The sequence below is a fragment of the Lepidothrix coronata genome, unplaced genomic scaffold (genome assembly GCF_001604755.1).
Source record: "Lepidothrix coronata isolate B3197 unplaced genomic scaffold, Lepidothrix_coronata-1.0 Scaffold11, whole genome shotgun sequence".
In the NCBI taxonomy this organism is placed as follows: domain Eukaryota; kingdom Metazoa; phylum Chordata; class Aves; order Passeriformes; family Pipridae; genus Lepidothrix; species Lepidothrix coronata.
Genome location: NW_016690191.1, coordinates 2,705,995 through 2,725,444, shown reverse-complemented (window position 1 = coordinate 2,725,444; position 19,450 = coordinate 2,705,995). Strand labels below are relative to the sequence as shown.

The window sequence follows — 19,450 nt, the reverse complement described above, 5'->3', positions numbered from 1 at the left end:
TCCTAAAGCAGCAAGTACATCACATCAAACATGACTATGTTAAATACTAAAATGTTCAAAGTACAAGCGAGATAGATAAAGGCTTTGATGGGAAGTGGATATTTCCCAGGGACATTACAAGCAATAATCCAGATGTTATGGTGTAATGCAATGAGTGTCCATGGATAGATGGGGAGCTCAAGCCAAGCAGCGCCTGCTGTAGGCCTTAGCCCTCCACTCCCATGCTGTTACGCCATATGGAAGCAATCTCCAGGCCCCCTTAATAGCCAGCTTTGGATTCCATTTTCACAGGGCTCATAGAGCTAAGTGGAGCTGTTTTATGGACAAGTTAGATAGAAGCCTTTCCAAGATAAACATCCAATTCGAAATTAGGACATACCAAGCTGCAAAATTATTTTAGGGCATATTTCATGGAAGCACTGCCATTTTTCTAAGGCGATTGCCAGACTGCAGAATGCCCTTTGATCCCTTGTGGACGTTACTCCCTTTTTTATAAAAAGGATTTTGAAATAGTTGCAGTGTTTAGGGAGGAATATATCTGCTGGGACTTTGAAGTATGTCCATGGGAACAGTCATGCTTTAGCTCTTTGGCCCAAAAGACGAACTTTAAAAAAAAAAAGAGAGAAAAGAAATTACATTGCAGCTGGATTTATGAATCAAAATCTCGTTTTCTTTTTAAAGGTAGGAATTTTTACCCATTGCGCCAGGAAAGCCAAACGGGGTGTTTAAATAGAAGTATATTAATATGCTTGTGGGATTCAGAGTTTGGTATTTTAACCAGTAAAAAGTGAGTAAAAAATTTGTGAGTTCACCACCTATGATTTAAGAATTTTGTTGCCGGGTAATTGATCCATAAAAAGTAATCTTCAGACATCAGGTGCTTTTGCAATAGTTTTATTTAGCAACAACATTTCTTACTTGCTTTTAAAGCTAACACGTCCTGTTTTAAAGTGACTTGTGAAATCTTCTCCTCCGTCTTGCTCCCACCTGTATATGACATGATTGAAGCTCCAAAGTGTGGCGAGTTAAAAGTTGCTTCACGAGAATAAAATATGGCAGGATTTTTACTGCGAGAAGAAAAGTATAGCCTTGAGTTTTAATGTTTCCAGCTCACTCCCCCCAAATAAAGGCCTATTTAATCATCCTCTGTCCAATAAAATATTGCCAGTTAGCAAACTGTTAGCGCAGCCGTGCTATGTAAGATGAAGCTGCGAAGGTAACAAATGTGGCTACCAGGTAACCATAACTCCAGATAAAGAGCCTGGTGGTGTCAGTGTTTTTTCAGCAGGCATCAGTATTTTTGATTCGTGGGCTCAGTTTCTGGAAGCAGGAGCAGCAAAGGCAGCAGGCAAAGAGCTAACGCAGACGGCGGGCGGTTGAGTGATGGAGGAGGTGGAAGATGCGTGTTCAGCCTTTCACCTGGCCATAGGCTTTATGATCATGGGTTGTCTCCCCTGAAAGGACAGACCTGCGTTTTATGGATGTAGCTAGAGACATTTTTAGAGTTTACTTTACTTTCTCCCCTGTTCCATCTCCCCATCACTCTCCTGTGTCTTTCCCTGAGCCAAGGTAACAGATTGCTCTCAAAGCTCAAGGTCTGCTCTTGCCAGAGCTCAGCCAGGTTAGCTGAAGTTGACTTCCATGGTGGTTTAAGGTAACCCTGCTGATTTTACTGTGGTGCTGAGCCCTATCCCTTCGCAAGGCCAGCCGTAGTACAGTCAGAAAATCCATAGCATCCTACTGCCCTCCATTGTCTACTTACTCTTAGGGAAGCATGGTACCTCTCTTACTCCTGGTGATTTTATATCACACTTAACTTGAGCATAAAAATATGTTTGGGTCTGTAAACATTTTCTGTTGCTGACTTGCTTTTCAGTCGAGTTTCATGCGGAACATGCGACTCTCCGAGTCTCTGCGCAAGAACCAGTTGTGGAACGGGCTGGTCACCATCACACTCTTGGAGGGGAAGAACATGCCTGGAGGGGGCTTGGCAGAGATTTTTATTCTCCTCAAACTGGGAGATCAAAGATACAAGAGCAAGGTAAGTATTAAGGATTTTCTTAAGTTTGCTGAAGCCAATAAGGCACTTGGTGTTTTAGTGGTGTTGCTGCCTCAGATGGAACTATTCTTGATACCCTTTTATATAAGTGAGATCAAAACCAGGAGACCAGATTAGAAACATTAGTGTTTTACTAATATGCTTTACATGCCGATAGAGAAAGAGGAAGTTAGGAATATTGTGTGTATCTGTGTTTTGTGCATTTAACAGACTCATCATGTTGATGGATGTTTGACCTCAATATGAAATGAAGCTACACACACCACACATGTGTTTTGTTCTTTGCCAGTACAGAAGTTGGGTTTACAATGTTAGATCTGCTGGAAAAGCAGACATGAAATGGTTCCCAGCGCAGGGGAATTATTTTTTTTCTTTTTTTAAAACACCTTTCTTGAAAAATGTGTTACGTATAGTGGGAGCCTCTCACCCCAAACAGACAGAATACTCCATAGTCTTGATTTTAATTTTTATTACTCTAGGCTGTGTGAACTTGTATCCAGTACTGTTTAATGGGAATCTAAAAAATGAATGGAGTTCTCAAAGATATACATTTCACCTCCAGTGTCTAATAATGAGAGAGGCTGTAATTAAAATAATATTCTGTTGAGAAAGCAAGAGCTCTGCATGTCATGAACTGGAAGTGCAGAGGAGGAGGAAACAAACCTCCTCCTGTACAAAACGTACAGAGCAAGTTCACAGAACATAATGTTCGGATGTAGGCGCATCTGAAACCTGCACTCTGTCCCCCACATCAGACCTCAGACCAAGGTCAATGTTTTTTATTTGGAAAAGTAGTTTTGAAAAATAACAAATGAGTTAGTTAGTTTAGAATAAATGTATGTTATTCCTGTTATGTCCCTTTTTGTGTTACTCTGTAATGGTCCATAGCCCATGTTGTGAATCTGCAAGGATGGGCTGTTTGCAGTCATAGAAAATTAAGATATTTAAAATGGGGAGTCAAGTACAGTGTTGCCTGTAGTGAGTTAATTACTTAAAATTTCTGTCTAGGGTCCAGCAAAAGTTGGGGGCTGGTTCCTTTACACACTAAGACTTCAAATTGGCAGTGCTTCATGTTCTTTCCTGGAGTTTGTTCAAATTAAAAAGTACGATCTCTCATGGTTCAGAAAAGCAGACAAGGTGGGAGAAATCTCAGTCATCGTCCAGCTAATCCTATCTCCTGTTCTCCCAGTGACCATACTGATGTTGACAGTGGGCAGTGTAGTGTGACACGAGCTGCAAGTGATTTAAGTCCCAATCCAGTTAATACTTGGAGTAACCTGAACACATGAGCAGTCTCGCTGAACTCAGAGGCACAATTTACAGATATCAAATTAACTGGATATTAAAAATTTCAAATCTGCTCTTTCTTTGCCTGTATCTTACACAAAAGGATAAAAAATACTGGGTTAGGTTCCTTAATGTGTTCAAAGCTGTTTCCAGGTGATTTTCCTCAAAAGGGTTATTCTTGATTTCTTCTGGTGTGTGATGCTGGATGATGACCACAGTCCGCAGCAAGTGGAGTTGGTGGGTCCATCCTGCATTTCAGAATTTCTCCAGCCATTCATTCACATCACAATTGCATATTTCTTATTGAGAGAGAGGAAAAAAAGTATTTAGGAAGATGAGACTCTGTGTGATGGGATGGGGACCTTTGGTTGGAAAGACCTTAGTAATTGATGTTCTAACATCCAGCCTTGTTCTGTAAAAGAATTGATATGTGCTTTACTGTGGAAATAAGTACTGTTTAAGAAAAGTAAATATTATAACTGCATGTTTTCTAGACACTGTGTAAGAGTGCAAATCCTCAGTGGAGGGAACAGTTTGATTTTCACTACTTCTCTGACAGGAAGGATATGTTGGACATTGAGGTCTGGAGAAAGGATAACAAAAAGCACGAGGAGCTTTTGGGAACGTAAGTTGGGTTTGGCTTAGATTTTTTTCGGGTGGGGTGGGGTAAATATGAAAAATAATGTGATTTTTTTTTTTAAACTGGTCAATTTATTTTTATTCCCAGCATCATAATGTATTTTTTTCTCCTTTTTGCAGTCATGTCCAGATTATGTTTACATTATGTTTATTAAAACCTGTTAATGGGTAATTGATTAGCCACAACCTGAATGCAGAAACACTGAAGCTGCCTCTAAAACCCAAAATACTGCGGGAGCTCAGTGGCAGCTGTTTCTGGAGAGCCAGTGGCATCAAGGAGGCAGAATTTGTCTGTATTTGTATGGTGATATTGCTCCAGATCCTGATGGTGACAGCCCAAGGATCTTTGTGCTCCTTTTGAGACACTGGTATCCCTTTTTTCTGTTTGCACTTTGATGTTATGTTCTTGTAGTTCTTATAAACTAATGTTTACATATGGGTCTTGCTAACTGGGTTTGCTTTATTTGGGTAATCTCCCCCCATTGCCACAGAGGACTGATCTCTATGGGTTTGGGGCTCCACACTCCTGCACAAGCTTATTTGGTTTAAAGCATCGTTTCTGGGGGGCAGCCTCACTGGTGATTTATCCATCTCCTGACTGCTACCAGATCTTGTCCCACTGAATTATTCCAGTACCTGTAGGGAGCCTACGAGAAAGATGGAGAGACTATTTATGGGAACATGTAGTGACAGGAAAAGGAGGAGTTGGTTCAAATTGACAGAGAGTAGGTTTAGATTAGATATTAGGAACAAATTTTTCACTATGACAGTTGTAAGGCACTGGAACAGGTTGCTCAGGGAAGCTGTGGATGCCCCATCCCTGGAAGTGTCCAAGGCCAGGTTGGACCGGGCTTGGATAAACCTGGAATAGTGGAAGGTGTCCCTGCCCATGGTACTGTGTTGGAATGGGATGATCTGTAAGGCCTCTTCCAACCCAGACCATTCTGTGATTCTGTGATATCTTCAAATTCTCAAATACTGGTCTTATGCCACATTGGCAGATGAAACTTTTTATGAGATAGCAGTCAACCTTTAATTTTGTAAAAGGAATAGAATACGTTTTCTACTCTTACATCAGAACTTGATGATTCTTATGAGTCCCTTCCAATTTGAGATCTTCTAGATTCTATAATCCCATTCCACTCTATCTCAGTTTGTACAGTGCTGTTTTCCTACTAGTAACTCTACCTTCTTCCTTCTTTTGGCTTGCAGCATTGTCATGTTCCCCAAACTCCATCTGTACTCCATGCAGCAACATCAAGAACCATTCAGCTTCTGGAGCCCCTCTTGGGTCTGCCCATGCTTATCTGCTTGCAGGATCATTGCCACAACCTCTAAATTTCTTGGGGGCTGGGAGCCTGCCTGCAGTTGTTTGCTGTTCTCACCTGGCCAGGGTTTCACAACTTGCTGACTAAATAACAGTAACAATAACTCATAAGAACATTCTCTTACTTTAAGCATGCAAATAGTTTGAAACTATTCACTGAGAAGAACAATGCCCTTTGGCTCTACAAATGTTTGTGGTTTTGCAGAGCAGGAAATGCTTTCTGGCTGACTGCTGTTGCTCATCACATGGAGAAGTGGCTGAAGATGAATCTGTTCCTTCCATTCTCACAGTTACTTCCATTACTTCTGATATTCTGTTTAGAGTTAAGAAATGAAGCAGTGGTTGCGGCTTGCCTCAGGTCAGTCTCCCTTATGCCAGAGAAATTCTTCCTTAGGTTTTTCCCCTCTTTTTTATTTTTTTCTACTGGTTTCTGGCAGGTGATGTTTAGTGTGGCAAAAACTATCAGCAAAATGCTTATTCTATTCAGTATTGGTGAAGTCTGTGTGGCAGATTTACCTTAAAGTAAAGGTAAATCTTCCAGGGTAAATCCCTGGAAGTGTTCAAGACCAGGTTGGATGGGGCCCTGAGTAATCTGGTCTAGAGGAAGGTGCCCCAGCCTGTGGCAGGGGGTTGGAACAAGATGATCTTCAAGATCCTTTCCAACACAAACAATTCTATGATTCTATGTTGAAAGTTATTTTTGATGTCTGTGTGAAGAGAAAAGTTTTGCTTTTCCTGTCTTAAACACAGTAAATTGGCTGTAGCATCAAAACAGGAAAGAAAATATACTAGTTTTTGAAAAGCAATTACAAGAATAGGTAAACACCAAATGCATAATAACAAGTCTTTTTTTGACTGTGTAGAAACTTTTGACACCCAATAAATAATATTTTATGAAGGATTCAAATACCATCTAATCTGGAAAAGGATTCTGTTGGAAAAACAGCATTATGAGGTGCCATGTTTATTGTCTCCATGATTTCCAAGTTGAGTTTTGAGATTTCTGGATTTCACAACATCATTGTAAGAAAGATTCTTTAGTAGAATATTTGTGGGTTGTATTCAGTCATAGCACATGCCAGTACAGCCAACTGCCCTCAAATTATTTGCATGGTTTTAAGTAAAAGGCAAAATTTTCTGGATCTGAATTAATAATTTTGTGGCCAATTTGTGAATAGAGTTAGAATTCGTTATACTCCCCCTCCAGCCTGTTCAGCCCAGAACTGTGTTGGTTAGACCTTTAAATATATGTATATTTTTAATATTCAAATGAAGTTGGAGATGCTTAAAGCGGAGTCAAATCTGTTAATCCAGGCTGCAGAACTTTTGTGGCTTAAAGACTCCTATGAATTCCTTTAAACCCAGGATTTCATATAGGATGGATGCCTTACAACCCTGGAACAGGTCTCTTCTCCCAGGCATAATTTGGTTTCAAGGTAAAAATATTATTCCTGAAATAGGACCTGAAGTGTCTGTGGAGACTATGGAACATGTAGGATAAGGAATGCCTTGCACCTCTGGTGCTAAACAGTAACACCTGGGGCGTTTGTCTGCTGCTGAATTAGTGAGGAAACATTTCATGCCACTCTTCTATCACAAAACAAACCCTCACTGTCAGTGCACATCACAAGCTAAATTATTACATTCGACCTACCTGCAGTCTCCTTAGATTTTCAGCTGGGTCCAATTGCCCTTCCTTGCTTAAAATCCTGCAGCCTTGAGTGGTTCATCTGCAGGGTCTGACACTGAGGAGTGGCTGCATTTTGGTGCTGGATGAAATAATCCCTTTATTTAGTCTGCACAGGACTGTTAGTAACCTTTATTAAGTGGTTTTTGTGTCCTTTGGGATAAGAGGCATGCTATAAACAGGAGACGATGTTAATGTATATTAATAAACAAAGGTGTTAACGTGTGCAGAATTTGTCTGGGCAGAGTTAAATTGTTTATGCCAGGGTTTTAGAGAGTGTTTCTGCAGTAAGGGATATGTTTTAAAAAAGAGATGCTGCGGAATGTTGAAGGGTTTTCCTTCACATATTTACCTCAAGGAAGAGATTTTACAAAAACTGCTAGACTTAAGACCATGAGCTCTGAAACTGGAGTGCATCCAATATCTTTGTGATGAATGCCTCCAGGAAACTGTCTTTGAAACAAGAAACAAGCCTTATTTTAAAGGCCTCGATGTTGGGATGGAGCAGTGAAATCTATGACTGTATCCAAACCTTTAATTTAAATTTCACCAGGTTATAGGATGAATCAGACAACAAAAATTTATCTGTAGAATGAGTCAGAATAAGACCTTATTAATTGTCTCCCTGACACCTGTGGCATTTGAAATTCCTCTTCAAATATTAATCATCGATGCATCTTGCTGGACCCTGTGGTAATGATTCTGACCTCTTTTGTGAAGGATTTTCAAGAATTGTGCAGGGGCTAGTAAGAGGCTAAGCTCAGCACCTTTTAGTGAAATTTTAACATTTGATTCCCAAATGTGCTGTGTAGTGTTCTCAAATAATATTTCTCTGCAAAATGAATAAAAAAGGGGGAAAAGTAGCTACAGATGAGGGCTGTAAGTCAAAAGAATAGCTTTAAATGAAAACTAAAGCTGTGGTGTAATCCTCTACAGGACTAGGGGTTAATGTAGAGGTGCAGACCTCAATATTGATCAAGAGGAGAAAGGAAAGCATTTAATTAATTGTGGTTAAAAAAAAAAAAAAGGTGCTACATTTGTGTGCACAATGCACTCAACTTACATAATTGCATCCCCTACAGATCTTACATACAGCCACATGTGTGAAAGATTATGCCTGAATTTAATATGTAATGTAGCAAAAGATGACCACAAGCAGAGCTATTCTATTCTGAAATAGGATTACTGTGTTGAGAATTTAACTTGGGAGATCATTTGCATCACGTAAAATACAAATAATCTGAGAGTTTTGCCCTTTGCATTCAGATCAGACAACCTTTAAGCAAAAAGTAGATTACCTCCATTAGTTTTATTCTGTGCCCATCATGATAGTCTCTTACCACTTTCCTCTGAAATAATTATCTGTAATAAGGTCTTGCAGATAGAAAGCTGAGAAAGAAGGAAAGGAATAGTTTCTGTTTCGGGAGGATGAGGGAAGTAGTTTGGAAATCATTAGACTCCTTTTAATAGTGTAGAGGCATTTGTGTGGAAACTGCTGAATTTATAGAGTAAATTGAGTGTCTAATTGTTTTACCAAGCTGCATTCTTTTCAGTCTGATCAATTATGTTGTATAACCTAAATGAAACAGATTCTTTTTTTTTCTTAAACCTTTTGCCATTTGCAAGTGCAAATGTGGATTTTCTTTTCAGTTCCTCACAAGAAAATACAGAGTGAATTTTGCTTTCTCTCACCTTGAGTGAACACAGATGTTTTAAGGAAGTTGGTTTGCACAGAAATCGGACATGATTTGAGGAAGAAATGCTTATACACCATCTCCTGCTGTTCTCCCCTCCACATGTGCATCCTTCCTACCCCCACGTCCTTATACTCCGTCTTTTCTTTGAACTTTGGCTATTCAAATTCTTTTACTAAGAGAAACAATTCCGATATGCCAAAACAAGCTGGAATTATATTTAACTTTGCCTTCGAGATATGAGAGATTTCTGAGGTTATCTATTGGTAGGAGATGCACCATTTTCTGAACAAGTTATCTTTTCTCTCTTAACCCATGGAAAGTTTTTAACATAAAAAACAATTGCAGCTTTTCCCAGTTGTGGACTGTGTTGAGTGGGTGGTGTATGAAATGCTGACGTGGGAGACATGGCCTCTATTGCCAGCTGAACCACAGACCAGCTGGGAGACCTTGAGATTTCCCCTCTCCTTCCTTCAGTTTCTTCATCTGAAAAAAAAATAAAACTAAACTCCAAGATAATGATACATTCCCCTTTTTGTACTGATACCCAAAGTATCAGTGAAACTGCTGTGATCTGAGGTGCAACGGTGTTAGTGCAGCCAAGGTGATGTTGACCTCCAGTGGGGAAGTGATAAGGTTTTTTTCTCAAATAAAAATAAGGTCTTTTTCTCTCTCTTTGTTGTTGTTTTGTTTTCCTTTCTGCTGTAACTTTTCCTGTCATATCTTTCTGAGGAGTCTAGGCGTAGCAATGAGTTTAAAACGCAACCTCTCACACTTGGAAATGGTGTTGAGAGGCAGCCTACGCGCCGAGCCGTCTTGGTACTCTGCCTGGTTTATTTTCTTTCTCTTTCAAAGCACTTGAAAGCAGTTAATAAGAGTAAACTTGAAACCTGTTGTACATCCAGTGCAGTGTACAGCAAAGAGCACACTTAAGGCAAAGTCATTCCCGTTGATTGTGGTCAGAGGAAGCTTAAAGAGTCATGTTTTAATACACGGTGCTACTGGATGACTTTCAAACTCATCAGAGCAATGGCTTTTACTTCATAACACTGTTTCTTGGGCTTTCAGGCTGAAATGTTTTGAGATCTTTTTTTTTTTTTCACCCCCTTTAGCATTCACAGAAAATAGGCTGTTAAGAAGCGGAAAGCATGCAATTTATAGCAGATGGGTATAAACTGCTCCAGCTCTACTACTGGAATGGGATCAATCAGGAACACTACATGCACCATTTACCCAGAAGAAACCCACCTGGGGGAGCCCTGTGGAATTTTAGCCTATTAAGACAACACCTTAACAAGTTTAGTTTAAATAAAAACTTGTCGGCAGGCATTAAGCGGAGCAAAAGCTCTCGCTCTCCATCATCCGCTCGCCGTCGCTTTGAGAAATGTGACTCCTCTTGCAGTGTGGCAACCAACTCCCTCCTTCCTAATTTTTTCTGGTTTTTTTTTTTTTCCTTTTTCATCTGTAACTTTTGTTCAGCCTGTCCTTAAAAGCCAGGCCCCACAGAGGTTCAAAAAAGTTCCACTCCATTTACTGGACTTCTAAATAGAAGGCATTTAGCCGAGCCAAGTGATTAGGCTTTTTGTTGCGTTTAACCGCTCCCTTCGTGTATAACTGGCTGCCTAGTGATCTCTCTGCTTTAGCCCATACTCATCTTCTATTATTGTCTCTTTATGAATGTTTTTCCTTTATCGTCCTTATTTTTATTTTTGGGGGAAGTATCAGGTTAATGATACATATTATGTGCAGGGAGTGGGTGGGGGAGGACTTTTAAGGCAATCCTTCCCTTTGGGAAATAGTACACTGAAAATGTAGCTCTAGTAAGGCTTGTAAAAGAGATTGGGGCATACAGTATAATGTAGCATAAAATGGAGAATGTGACTTTAAAGAAACTAATCTATTTTAGGCTAATGTTTTAAATTTTGCGTTTGCCCCTTTTCTTTTCCCCCAGGTGAAGTAGAATTGTGTTTCAAATCCATCACAAAACACTGGGGGATTTTAGAGGGGAATTGAGGCAGGCCAGAGTTAAGTTTTCCTCCTGTACTTGCAGCCCATACCTCTTGCCTTTCCTTGCCAGTAGACAGACCAGAAAGCAAAACTTGACAGTAAGTGAGACAGAAATTGGCTAATTGGTTTCCTAATGTTAATTTTGGGATTTTTTTTGCATTCTTTTCATCCTGAACAAGCCATAAGTTTTGATGCCTGCTTGCTACTAAAATCAGTATAAATGTTGCTTCATAATATTTTTTCCCCCCATCTCCTTTTTCTTGTTAACCCTTGGCAATGTTGTTCCAGGTGCCAAGTTGACATTACTGCCCTGCCCATGAAGCAGACCAATCGCCTAGAGCTGCCTCTGGAAAAACATCCAGGGTCCCTGCTAATGCTGATTGCTGTTGCCCCATGTACAGGAGTATCTATCTCTGATCTGTGTGTCTGTCCTTTGGGAGACCCCAGCGAACGGCAACAGATTTCTCAACGTTATGTGAGTTTGTGTTTATTTTTTGTTTGTTTTTTTTTTCTCTCCTTTAGTTTTGAAAGTAGCCAAAATCGCAGGAAAAAAATAAATTTTCCAGTCATAATAACATGTCTCCTACCTAAGAAAACTATTATGTGGCAGAGTTATTACATTTAGAACGACAAGGAGATGGGCAGAGCAGATAGACCCAAGCAATTTGGCTGTTTATGTTTGTTGAGTTTTAAACTAATGCTGTTCTTTGCAAATTTGAATTGTATTAAGAGATTATCATGCAGAATGAGACACTGAATATCATTAAGAGATCATAATATACTTAGCTTTATTTCCTCCTTTGGGGAGGTTATTTTCTGGACTTTCAACTGTTGGAAGGTAAAGCTATATGATGGCTTCCACGTCCTCAAAAGCTGGCCAAGAAGGAATAAGTGTATCTCAATGTGCCAGGAGAGGTTCAGATTGGATATTAGGAAACATTTCTTCACCAAAATGGTTGTCAGGCATTGGAACAGGCTGCCCAGGGAAGTGGTTTAGTCATCAGTGCTGGAGGTATTCAGAACAAGTGTAGATGTGGTTTAGTGGTGGGCTTGGCAGTGCTGTGTTAATGGTTGGACTCAATGATCTCAGAGCTTATTTCCAACCTAATTGATTCTGTGATCAAGTTATTTAGTAGTTCAATAGTTTCTGTTTCTTACTGAATTACAAACAAAATATCTTTATACTTTCCTCCTAGCAGTGTATAAAGAATTCCTTTCGGGACATAAAGGACATTGGCTTCTTACAAGTCAAAGTTTTAAAGGCAGTGGACCTGTTGGCAGCAGATTTTTCAGGTATTTTGTTTCTGTTTTGCATCGTATGATGTTATAATACATTGCAAGTGATTGTTAGATTTTGTACAGTACCGTCAGTGGATCAGGGAAAAGTAAATCTTCCCATCATTTCTCCAGCTGTGAAATCTGCCTTGGGGAACTGAGATACTGATTGGTTTTGAATGCCAAAAGTATGTGGGAAGGTCCAGTGGATGGAGGTCCCTTTAGATCTGAGCAATATGACAGATACCTTTACAACAGCACATCATGCTAAGTGTTTTTTCCAGCAGGAATATGTAAAATAAGTGTTAATATAAAGTGGTGGTGCCTGCAAAGCACCTGCAAAGCAAAGCCTCTCCATCTTTTATCAGGTGTCTTGTGAGTTTGGAGCAAAACTGAAAGATTTTGGGGGTGTCTGACATGGTGCTGGATGTGTGGGTTTGGGTGATGCTGCAGGCTGTCACCTGAAAAAGAAAGCTTGTCAGCAATGGGGGTGTGAGTGTGATGGTTTCTCTCACAGCTTATATGAGGCTTCAATTTGGAATGACCCTCGTGGTGCTCTTACTCCACAAAAAGGATGGATTTTCCACTGAGCTGTACCTCAGCTTGTGACTGGTCCTGACAGCAATGGACACTAACACCTTTTAAAACCACAACTTTATATTGTCCCTCCAGGGAAGGGCTGGGGGATTGATACTTCTCTGTAGTGACTGCCTGGATACTATTATTTTTATTAGCAACTTCTCCAGGATTCTGGAGACCTTTTAATTCCCCTCTGTGTCTCGCAGCAGCTCATAATTCACAGACACAGCATTGTGTGTTGTGTATTTGCTGACATAGTCATTTTTTTAAGATAACTTGTTGATAAAGGCAGGAAAGATACTAGAGAAAAAACACTTTTGTCTCATTCCCTCATATTTGTGAAGGAATTGTTACGTAAGAGAACGTTGCTCCTAAAATAAGGAGCAAAGCAGAAAGCCTGCAGTTAATCATGGTACTATGTCAGTGCTATTTTCAATTCACTACTTAATCCTGAAGTGGAAAAAGAAGGTTAGTGTAGAGAGCAGTACTTTGAGGAACTGAAGAACTTAATTTGAAAACAAACAGAAAACCTGCCAATAATGAAAGGAAACTTGCAAAGAAACCCATTTCTAAATTGACATAATGTGTATGTCCATATATTAGTAGTGTAACTGCACCTTACTGACTAATTTAATAAGTGTAGCACAGCAAAACAGAACCTTTGGCACATGGCAAGGCTGAGGCTATCTACAAATATATGAGATTTTAATATAACCAGTGTTCATGGAAAGAGCTGAGCCCGGAAGGTTATTTACCCTTTGGAAAACTTTGCTGATGCTAAAGCAGTTTCATCAGTGATGGATTTGGCCCCCTTTCCCTCAGTACTTAAACAGGAGCATGTGGGTGGATAATGAACATTGGAAGAGAGACGCAGGTTCTTGATTCTGCAATTCAAAGACTTTTCATACGGAGTATGTGACACACATTCCTTGTGCATAGCACAGAATGAAATTCTGCTTAAGTAAAAGGTTACTCAGTCTGTCATTATATTCAAAATAACCCAGGCTTTGAGCCTGATTCATGAAGCAAATGACAAATTGTTTTTCAATGGCAGTGCTGAAAATATCCTAGTATTATGCTGTAATAGACCCACCAAATTGCAAAAGGATGCAGCCATTTTAGGTAAAAATAGCATAATTTCTGATCGTGAAATGAGAGACATAAAGATTAATTATCTGTTCTGAGCCATTCATAAATGATTAGTGCAGCAATTATGGGCTTCCATAATAGAGCCCTCCTAGAGCAGTGCCATATTTCCTGCACTGCCAAGGAGACTGCTCAGATTTATTGTTATTGATAAAAGTAAATTCAAAGTCCAGCTAAAAATCTGATAAAGGGAAAATGGCAGAGACAGTCAGAGGTACAAAGATTTCCAAGGGTTAATGGAGGAGCAGTGTGAGCAGTGTTCCCTCCCTGTCCTGTCCCATAATCTTATGTCCATGAACTTCTGCAGACCAGTCATGTGATGATGGGTGTAATGCCACCTTGTACCTTAGTCCCATGGTAAAGATTGGATTTTAGTGTGATTGGGATTTCTGTTGTCAGTTGCTTGTATGTCGGCATTATAGATTTTAATTGCAAGTTTTCAGCCTGCTATAATAATAGCAATTAGAAAACACAGAGTATCTGCTTTGGTTTTGAGCAGTGTTTTGAAAATCCATATTTCACTGTTCATAAATGTCAGGCTACTTTCCACACAGCTGTATCATACATGTAGAAGCTCTTCAGCCACAGCTAGCCCAGTTTGAGCCTTCCATACTTTTATGTTCTTGGATAATAGTTTTGTTGACGTGGAAATGACTTTTTCTGCTTTGTTGGATGTTTTCTGTGTACGCATGAGAGTTCTTCTCAAACACTGAATTTGCTCACTGACCAAAAAATAGCATTCAGAATACCAAATTATACAGTGGGATTGTTTTTGGCATATACCAGTTTGCATTTCAAGCAGTTTCTCTGAAAGGCTACATGCATTTTCCACACTTATCAGGGAATGGGCACGTAAGCTGAAAAGGAGAAGACAAATAGATTCCAGTGATACACATGGTCTTTAAACTTTACCAGTATTGACTAGTTAATACTCACTGTTTACATAATGAAAAGATTCCTGTTTAGTTTTTAAACTTCTCAGAGTAAGACCCTTAAGAACTCTGCATTAATAATACTAAAAATAAGGATTAAGGAAAAGACAGCTTTTGCTTAAATATCTTGTTTGTCTGCTGTCTAAATCCCTGCATTGCTGACATATTTAGTTGCCTACATAGAAGTTAGGCTGGGATGTCTGTGGCTGAGTTGTACATGAGCACTGGAGATGAGATGAAGTCAGATACTGAGCCAGACATGCTGATAAGGGGCACTGTGTTCATCATGGAAACTGCTGAGCTGCAATAAGTTGGGAAAGCTACAGATTCATGTAATGTGAGCTATCAAAAAATACATTAGCAAACGTGTCCTCACCATAATAGGTTCCATGTTGAGATCCTTCTTTTGAGAGGAGGTTGGGGTTTTTTGTTGTTTTGGGGGGGGTTTGCTCTGTTTGTTTGCTGTAAGTGTGATACCTGGTTCATGCATGGATTCTCCACTCGATGTTGGGTTCTGTTTAAACTGTGGCACGGTGTGGAGTCTTCATAGCTTCAAGGACTTGCTCACATGGAACTAATTGAAGAAATGCTGCTGATTCAGTTGATGTCGTGCTTTTTTTCCTCATGGTGTGGATACTTAATCTTATAATCAGCTGAAGGAGACCACAAGCCCTAAGGAGAGGATAAAACAGAGAGTGTAACTGCAGCACTGATGATTCCCTGGCTCAGAATGATGGTACTGCTTTCATAATGTCATCTGAGTAATTGTCAGCATGAACAGATTTTTCTTGCTGTAAAGACTTAGAGATGATTCAGTTTAAGTCTCAGATTTCAGGTGTTAGAATGAAGCCCCCTGAATGAGTTACAAGGTAAGTGTTAGAGTTTCTGGAACTGGGGGTGAATCAGAGATACTGTTTATTTAGCAAGTCATTCCAGCAGAAGGAGGCACTTTGCAGTTGTCTTAATGGCTCTACTTTTATTTGACCAATCACTTCCTCAGCCCTACTGCAAAGAAGGACTCTGCATGCTAAATACCAGAACAGTTCCACGTAATTTTTCTTCTCCCTCTCTTTCTTTTTTTTATTTTTTTACCTATCTGATCTTCTCCTAGGCAAAAGTGATCCTTTCTGTGTATTAGAGCTGGGAAACGACATGCTTCAAACACACACTGTTTACAAGAACCTCAATCCAGAGTGGAACAAAGTTTTCACATTGTAAGTGGATTGCTTTTGAAACCAGGCTGCAACTGCAGTTAGCAGCTTAACTAGAAAAGCTATTGACTTTGGGAAAATACAAAGGTCAAGTTTAAGATATGTCATTTTTTTCGCAGTCAGAGAGGATGTTGGAGAAATCTCAAATATAACTTAATTAAAGCCTTTTGCCTTTTACTAGTTCTTGCATGGAGTTTATTAATAGAAGTCATTAAAAGAAAAATTACTGTGATATTTATAGGAAGAATCATGAGTAGACATAATGGAGTCATAGCTGGATCCAAGAGATAATGTAGCAGAAAGTTGAGACCAGATACTCACGCCTACATTTTCTGTATATTAAAATAAAATATGTTTCATTGAACCTTGGTAGAATCCTTGTTGAATTTGAAGTAAGCAGAAAATTAGAGCTCATGTTGGTTTTGGTAAATCTTCTGAATTTAAACTGGTCAAACACTCTTCAAATTAGAAGCATAATTTTTTATGGAAATCAAAGTATTCTTTTTTCTTTTGGTGACTTTATTAATAACAAAAGTTATAATTCAGGTATTGCTTTAAATCAGCACAATTTTTTAATCTTACTTTATGCTGACAAAGATTTTTGTGAATAAGTGAATGAGATATAAATTTCCAAGACTGTTGCAGTTTGTGCAAGGAAAGCAACCACAAGGGCTGGCGATGGAGCATTTTTGACATTTGCATCTGTCCACTGGAAGAACAGTTTGAGAATGATGAACTTGCAAAAACAACATTCATAAATATTAGGCTGGATGAGAACACAGTAAAAAGTATCTGATTTGTTTCATAGAAATACCTTGCTGGGTTTCTGTTTAATTCCTGGGTGCAGCTGAGAGATTGTCTCTTGGAGTCCGTTCTCTAACTTTGTTTTCAAGAAGCTTCCTCTCATCAGTGTTTTTTCTGAGATTGTGCCAGCAGATGAGTCTTGTTGGATGTTCAGCCAGCAAAATAAATCCAATAAGATTCCAAATTTATTTTATTAAAAAGGAAGGTTTGTGTCTGTACTTCCTGTGGGTCTCAGGAATGTCATGTACAGACTATCTCTAACTTTCTTACTGATGTTGCATGGATAATCCAAGCACCAGAACTGCAGAGCTAGTGAGTCACTCCCATCTCTCCTTAGATTTTTGTCCATTAAAAAAAAAATGAATTAAACACCTTAAAAGCTATTGATATTTTAGATTTATTTTGGAGCATTGTGAATTGTTTTGTGTGGTGAGTCCATTTCATCTGGAGCATTCAAAGCCACCAGAAAGCCTTTCCCATCATAATTAGACTTTCTGCAACACACTGTGTGTGTCACTGTGCAGTTTTAATGCAGTGAAGCCAGGTTTTGAATTCATCCCTTGACCTCTCCCACTCACCAGCTTTCTCTGTTAGAGAGCTGAGTTTTACATTGATAGCATTGCCAATAAACACAGAAAATGTCACTGTCTGGTAGTGTTTCCACTTAGTTATGGGACTGAAACATGAGGGGAAAGCTTGGGAAATACCCATAATATGATTAATTTTGGGGGGAATTTAATTAAATTCTAGTTTTATACTCCAAGGTAATACAAACTTAATTAGTAAAACAGAATTCTCAGATCTTTGTGGAGGAAACTGTGTGCATGTACATTATTTTTTTGTGTGTCTGTACTTTTCTGTTGCAGCCCTATTAAGGATATTCATGATGTTCTGGAAGTGACAGTGTTTGATGAAGATGGAGATAAACCCCCTGATTTTCTTGGAAAAGTTGCCATCCCTTTGCTGTCTGTAAGTTACCTTTACCACATGTGTCATTCAAACATTGATGGATTTGCTGGGGACAAGTTGCATGTCTTTTCCCCGTGGCATAAAGCAACACAGTTTTAGAGATAAACAGGTTTTGTGATCTGTACATGCCTTAGTTGGCAGTGTTTATAGTTCTCCTTAGTGTAACGAGCATTGTCAGCCCATTTTAGTACGAATTTGTTTGATTGGGAAGAAAATTGCAGAAATGTCTGTACTTCATCAGCACTGTAAGCCATGTAGGTCTGAAAACATAATTGAGTTGTTCTGTATGTTTCCACATCATCCTCTGAAGGTAACATTTTAAGCATGTCTTTGTTCCGTCTTGCTTCTTTTTACTCCATGGAAGTAATTGCACATCACAGTAGGATTGACTAGAGATAGCTGTTGTTATTGGCACAGCTGAATAAAATTACCTAAAAGGGGTGTTTTCCACTCCATAGTGCTTTTAAAGACTGGTGGCTTTTGTTCTGTAAACAAATATGTGAGGAGTGAGCGCTACCATGGGAGTATAAAATCAAAACTGGAAACAAAGAGAGCTCATGGGAAAGTGGTTGCTCTGGAGATTAAGGAGAGTTGAAGCTTTTTTCAGAAACAGCCAAAAAAGGCCAGGCTAAAGAGAGTGGAACATGAAAGGGTCATTAAAAGACTTTAATAGAGAAACGGGGCGAAAGCAGCTTTGTGTTTGGTAAGACTGATTTAATTTTGAAACAAGGCTGGTAATAATAATAAGTAAACCAGATCAAGAGGATGTAAACAGCTCCATGTGTATGTGCAGTGTCACAGAAGATTCTGGTAGTTTTTACAGTAACATTTAGGAAGAACTTTCTATGCTGTTACTTATTAAATCAATTAGTAGACGAGGCTTGAAACATCATGGGACTCTTGTGTCATATTAGTCAAGTCGTGTAAACACGTTTAACTGTAGGCACGGGAGTTTCCACGAGTTTTGAGGCAGAGATGCTTTGCAGTAGGTTCCCTCTACAGAGGAGAGGATGTGACAGGTATTTGCACAGTGAGTACTGCGTTGAGCCCTGTACAAACATTTGTGGTGGTGATTTGTTGTACAAACATCATGGTGTGGTTCTTGGGGTTGTCCTGTGCAGGGCCAGGAGTTGGACTCTGATCCTTACGGGTCTCTTTCAACTCAGGATATTCTGTGATGACATTTGTGCTTGCAATATGTACCATGATTCCAGTGATACAGGCAGTGGTGAGATGCTTTCGGTAATGCACAGTGTGATGCTGTGGGTATTAATAGCACTCTCAAATAGGCAGATGGTGGATCCTGAGTGATACAAAGTACAAAATTGCCATATTGTTTTGAAACATCCCTGTGAAAGCGTATTCACCCCTGCAGAAAGGCTGTCCACACATCTTTTCAGGGTTAAGGCAAGAATTTGTCTTTGAGTTTTAGAGGTGGGCTGCTGTAGGAAAGGCAATGGCAGGTTAGTGGAGCTCTATCCTAGCAGAGACTGGAGAAATGGGAGATTTCTAGAGGGAAAGCAAAGGTCCCATCTGATCAAGGCAGGCCATATAAACCTGACAGCGCCAGCATAGTTTAGGTGAAGGACCAGTCAAGATCAGAGGGGGGAACTGCAAATATTTGATGTTTCCAAATAAATAATGAACTGCCCAGAAAACTCTTGAACTGACTTAGAGGATATGATCCCAACCTAAGGAATGCTTTATAGTGGTAAAGGAATAGGCCAATGTGCTCCAGCTTTGTTTTGATTTTGTCTAAATAAGTGTATTTCTTGTGTATGTGAATTAAAAGCAATGTAACTTCTTAATCTCTTCAAGAAAGTACGTTTGTCTC

The 19,450-nt window shown here is 39.4% G+C and overlaps 1 protein-coding gene across 2 annotated transcripts in view; it reads left to right on the top strand.

Annotated features, from left to right (window-relative positions):
- The window catches only part of MCTP2 (multiple C2 and transmembrane domain containing 2), a 120,495-nt gene that overhangs the window by 44,822 nt on the left and 56,223 nt on the right, over positions 1 to 19,450 (top strand). Inside the window, exons 10-15 of one of the 2 annotated variants that reach the window (XM_017805277.1) lie at positions 1,877 to 2,041; positions 3,841 to 3,971; positions 10,989 to 11,175; positions 11,900 to 11,993; positions 15,744 to 15,846; positions 17,514 to 17,616. In XM_017805277.1, the coding sequence (XP_017660766.1) occupies positions 1,877 to 2,041; positions 3,841 to 3,971; positions 10,989 to 11,175; positions 11,900 to 11,993; positions 15,744 to 15,846; positions 17,514 to 17,616 (783 nt within the window). Of the gene's footprint in view, positions 1 to 1,876; positions 2,042 to 3,840; positions 3,972 to 10,988; positions 11,176 to 11,899; positions 11,994 to 15,743; positions 15,847 to 17,513; positions 17,617 to 19,450 lie in introns of those variants that run through there. The other variant, XM_017805278.1, reaches the window with a different exon arrangement.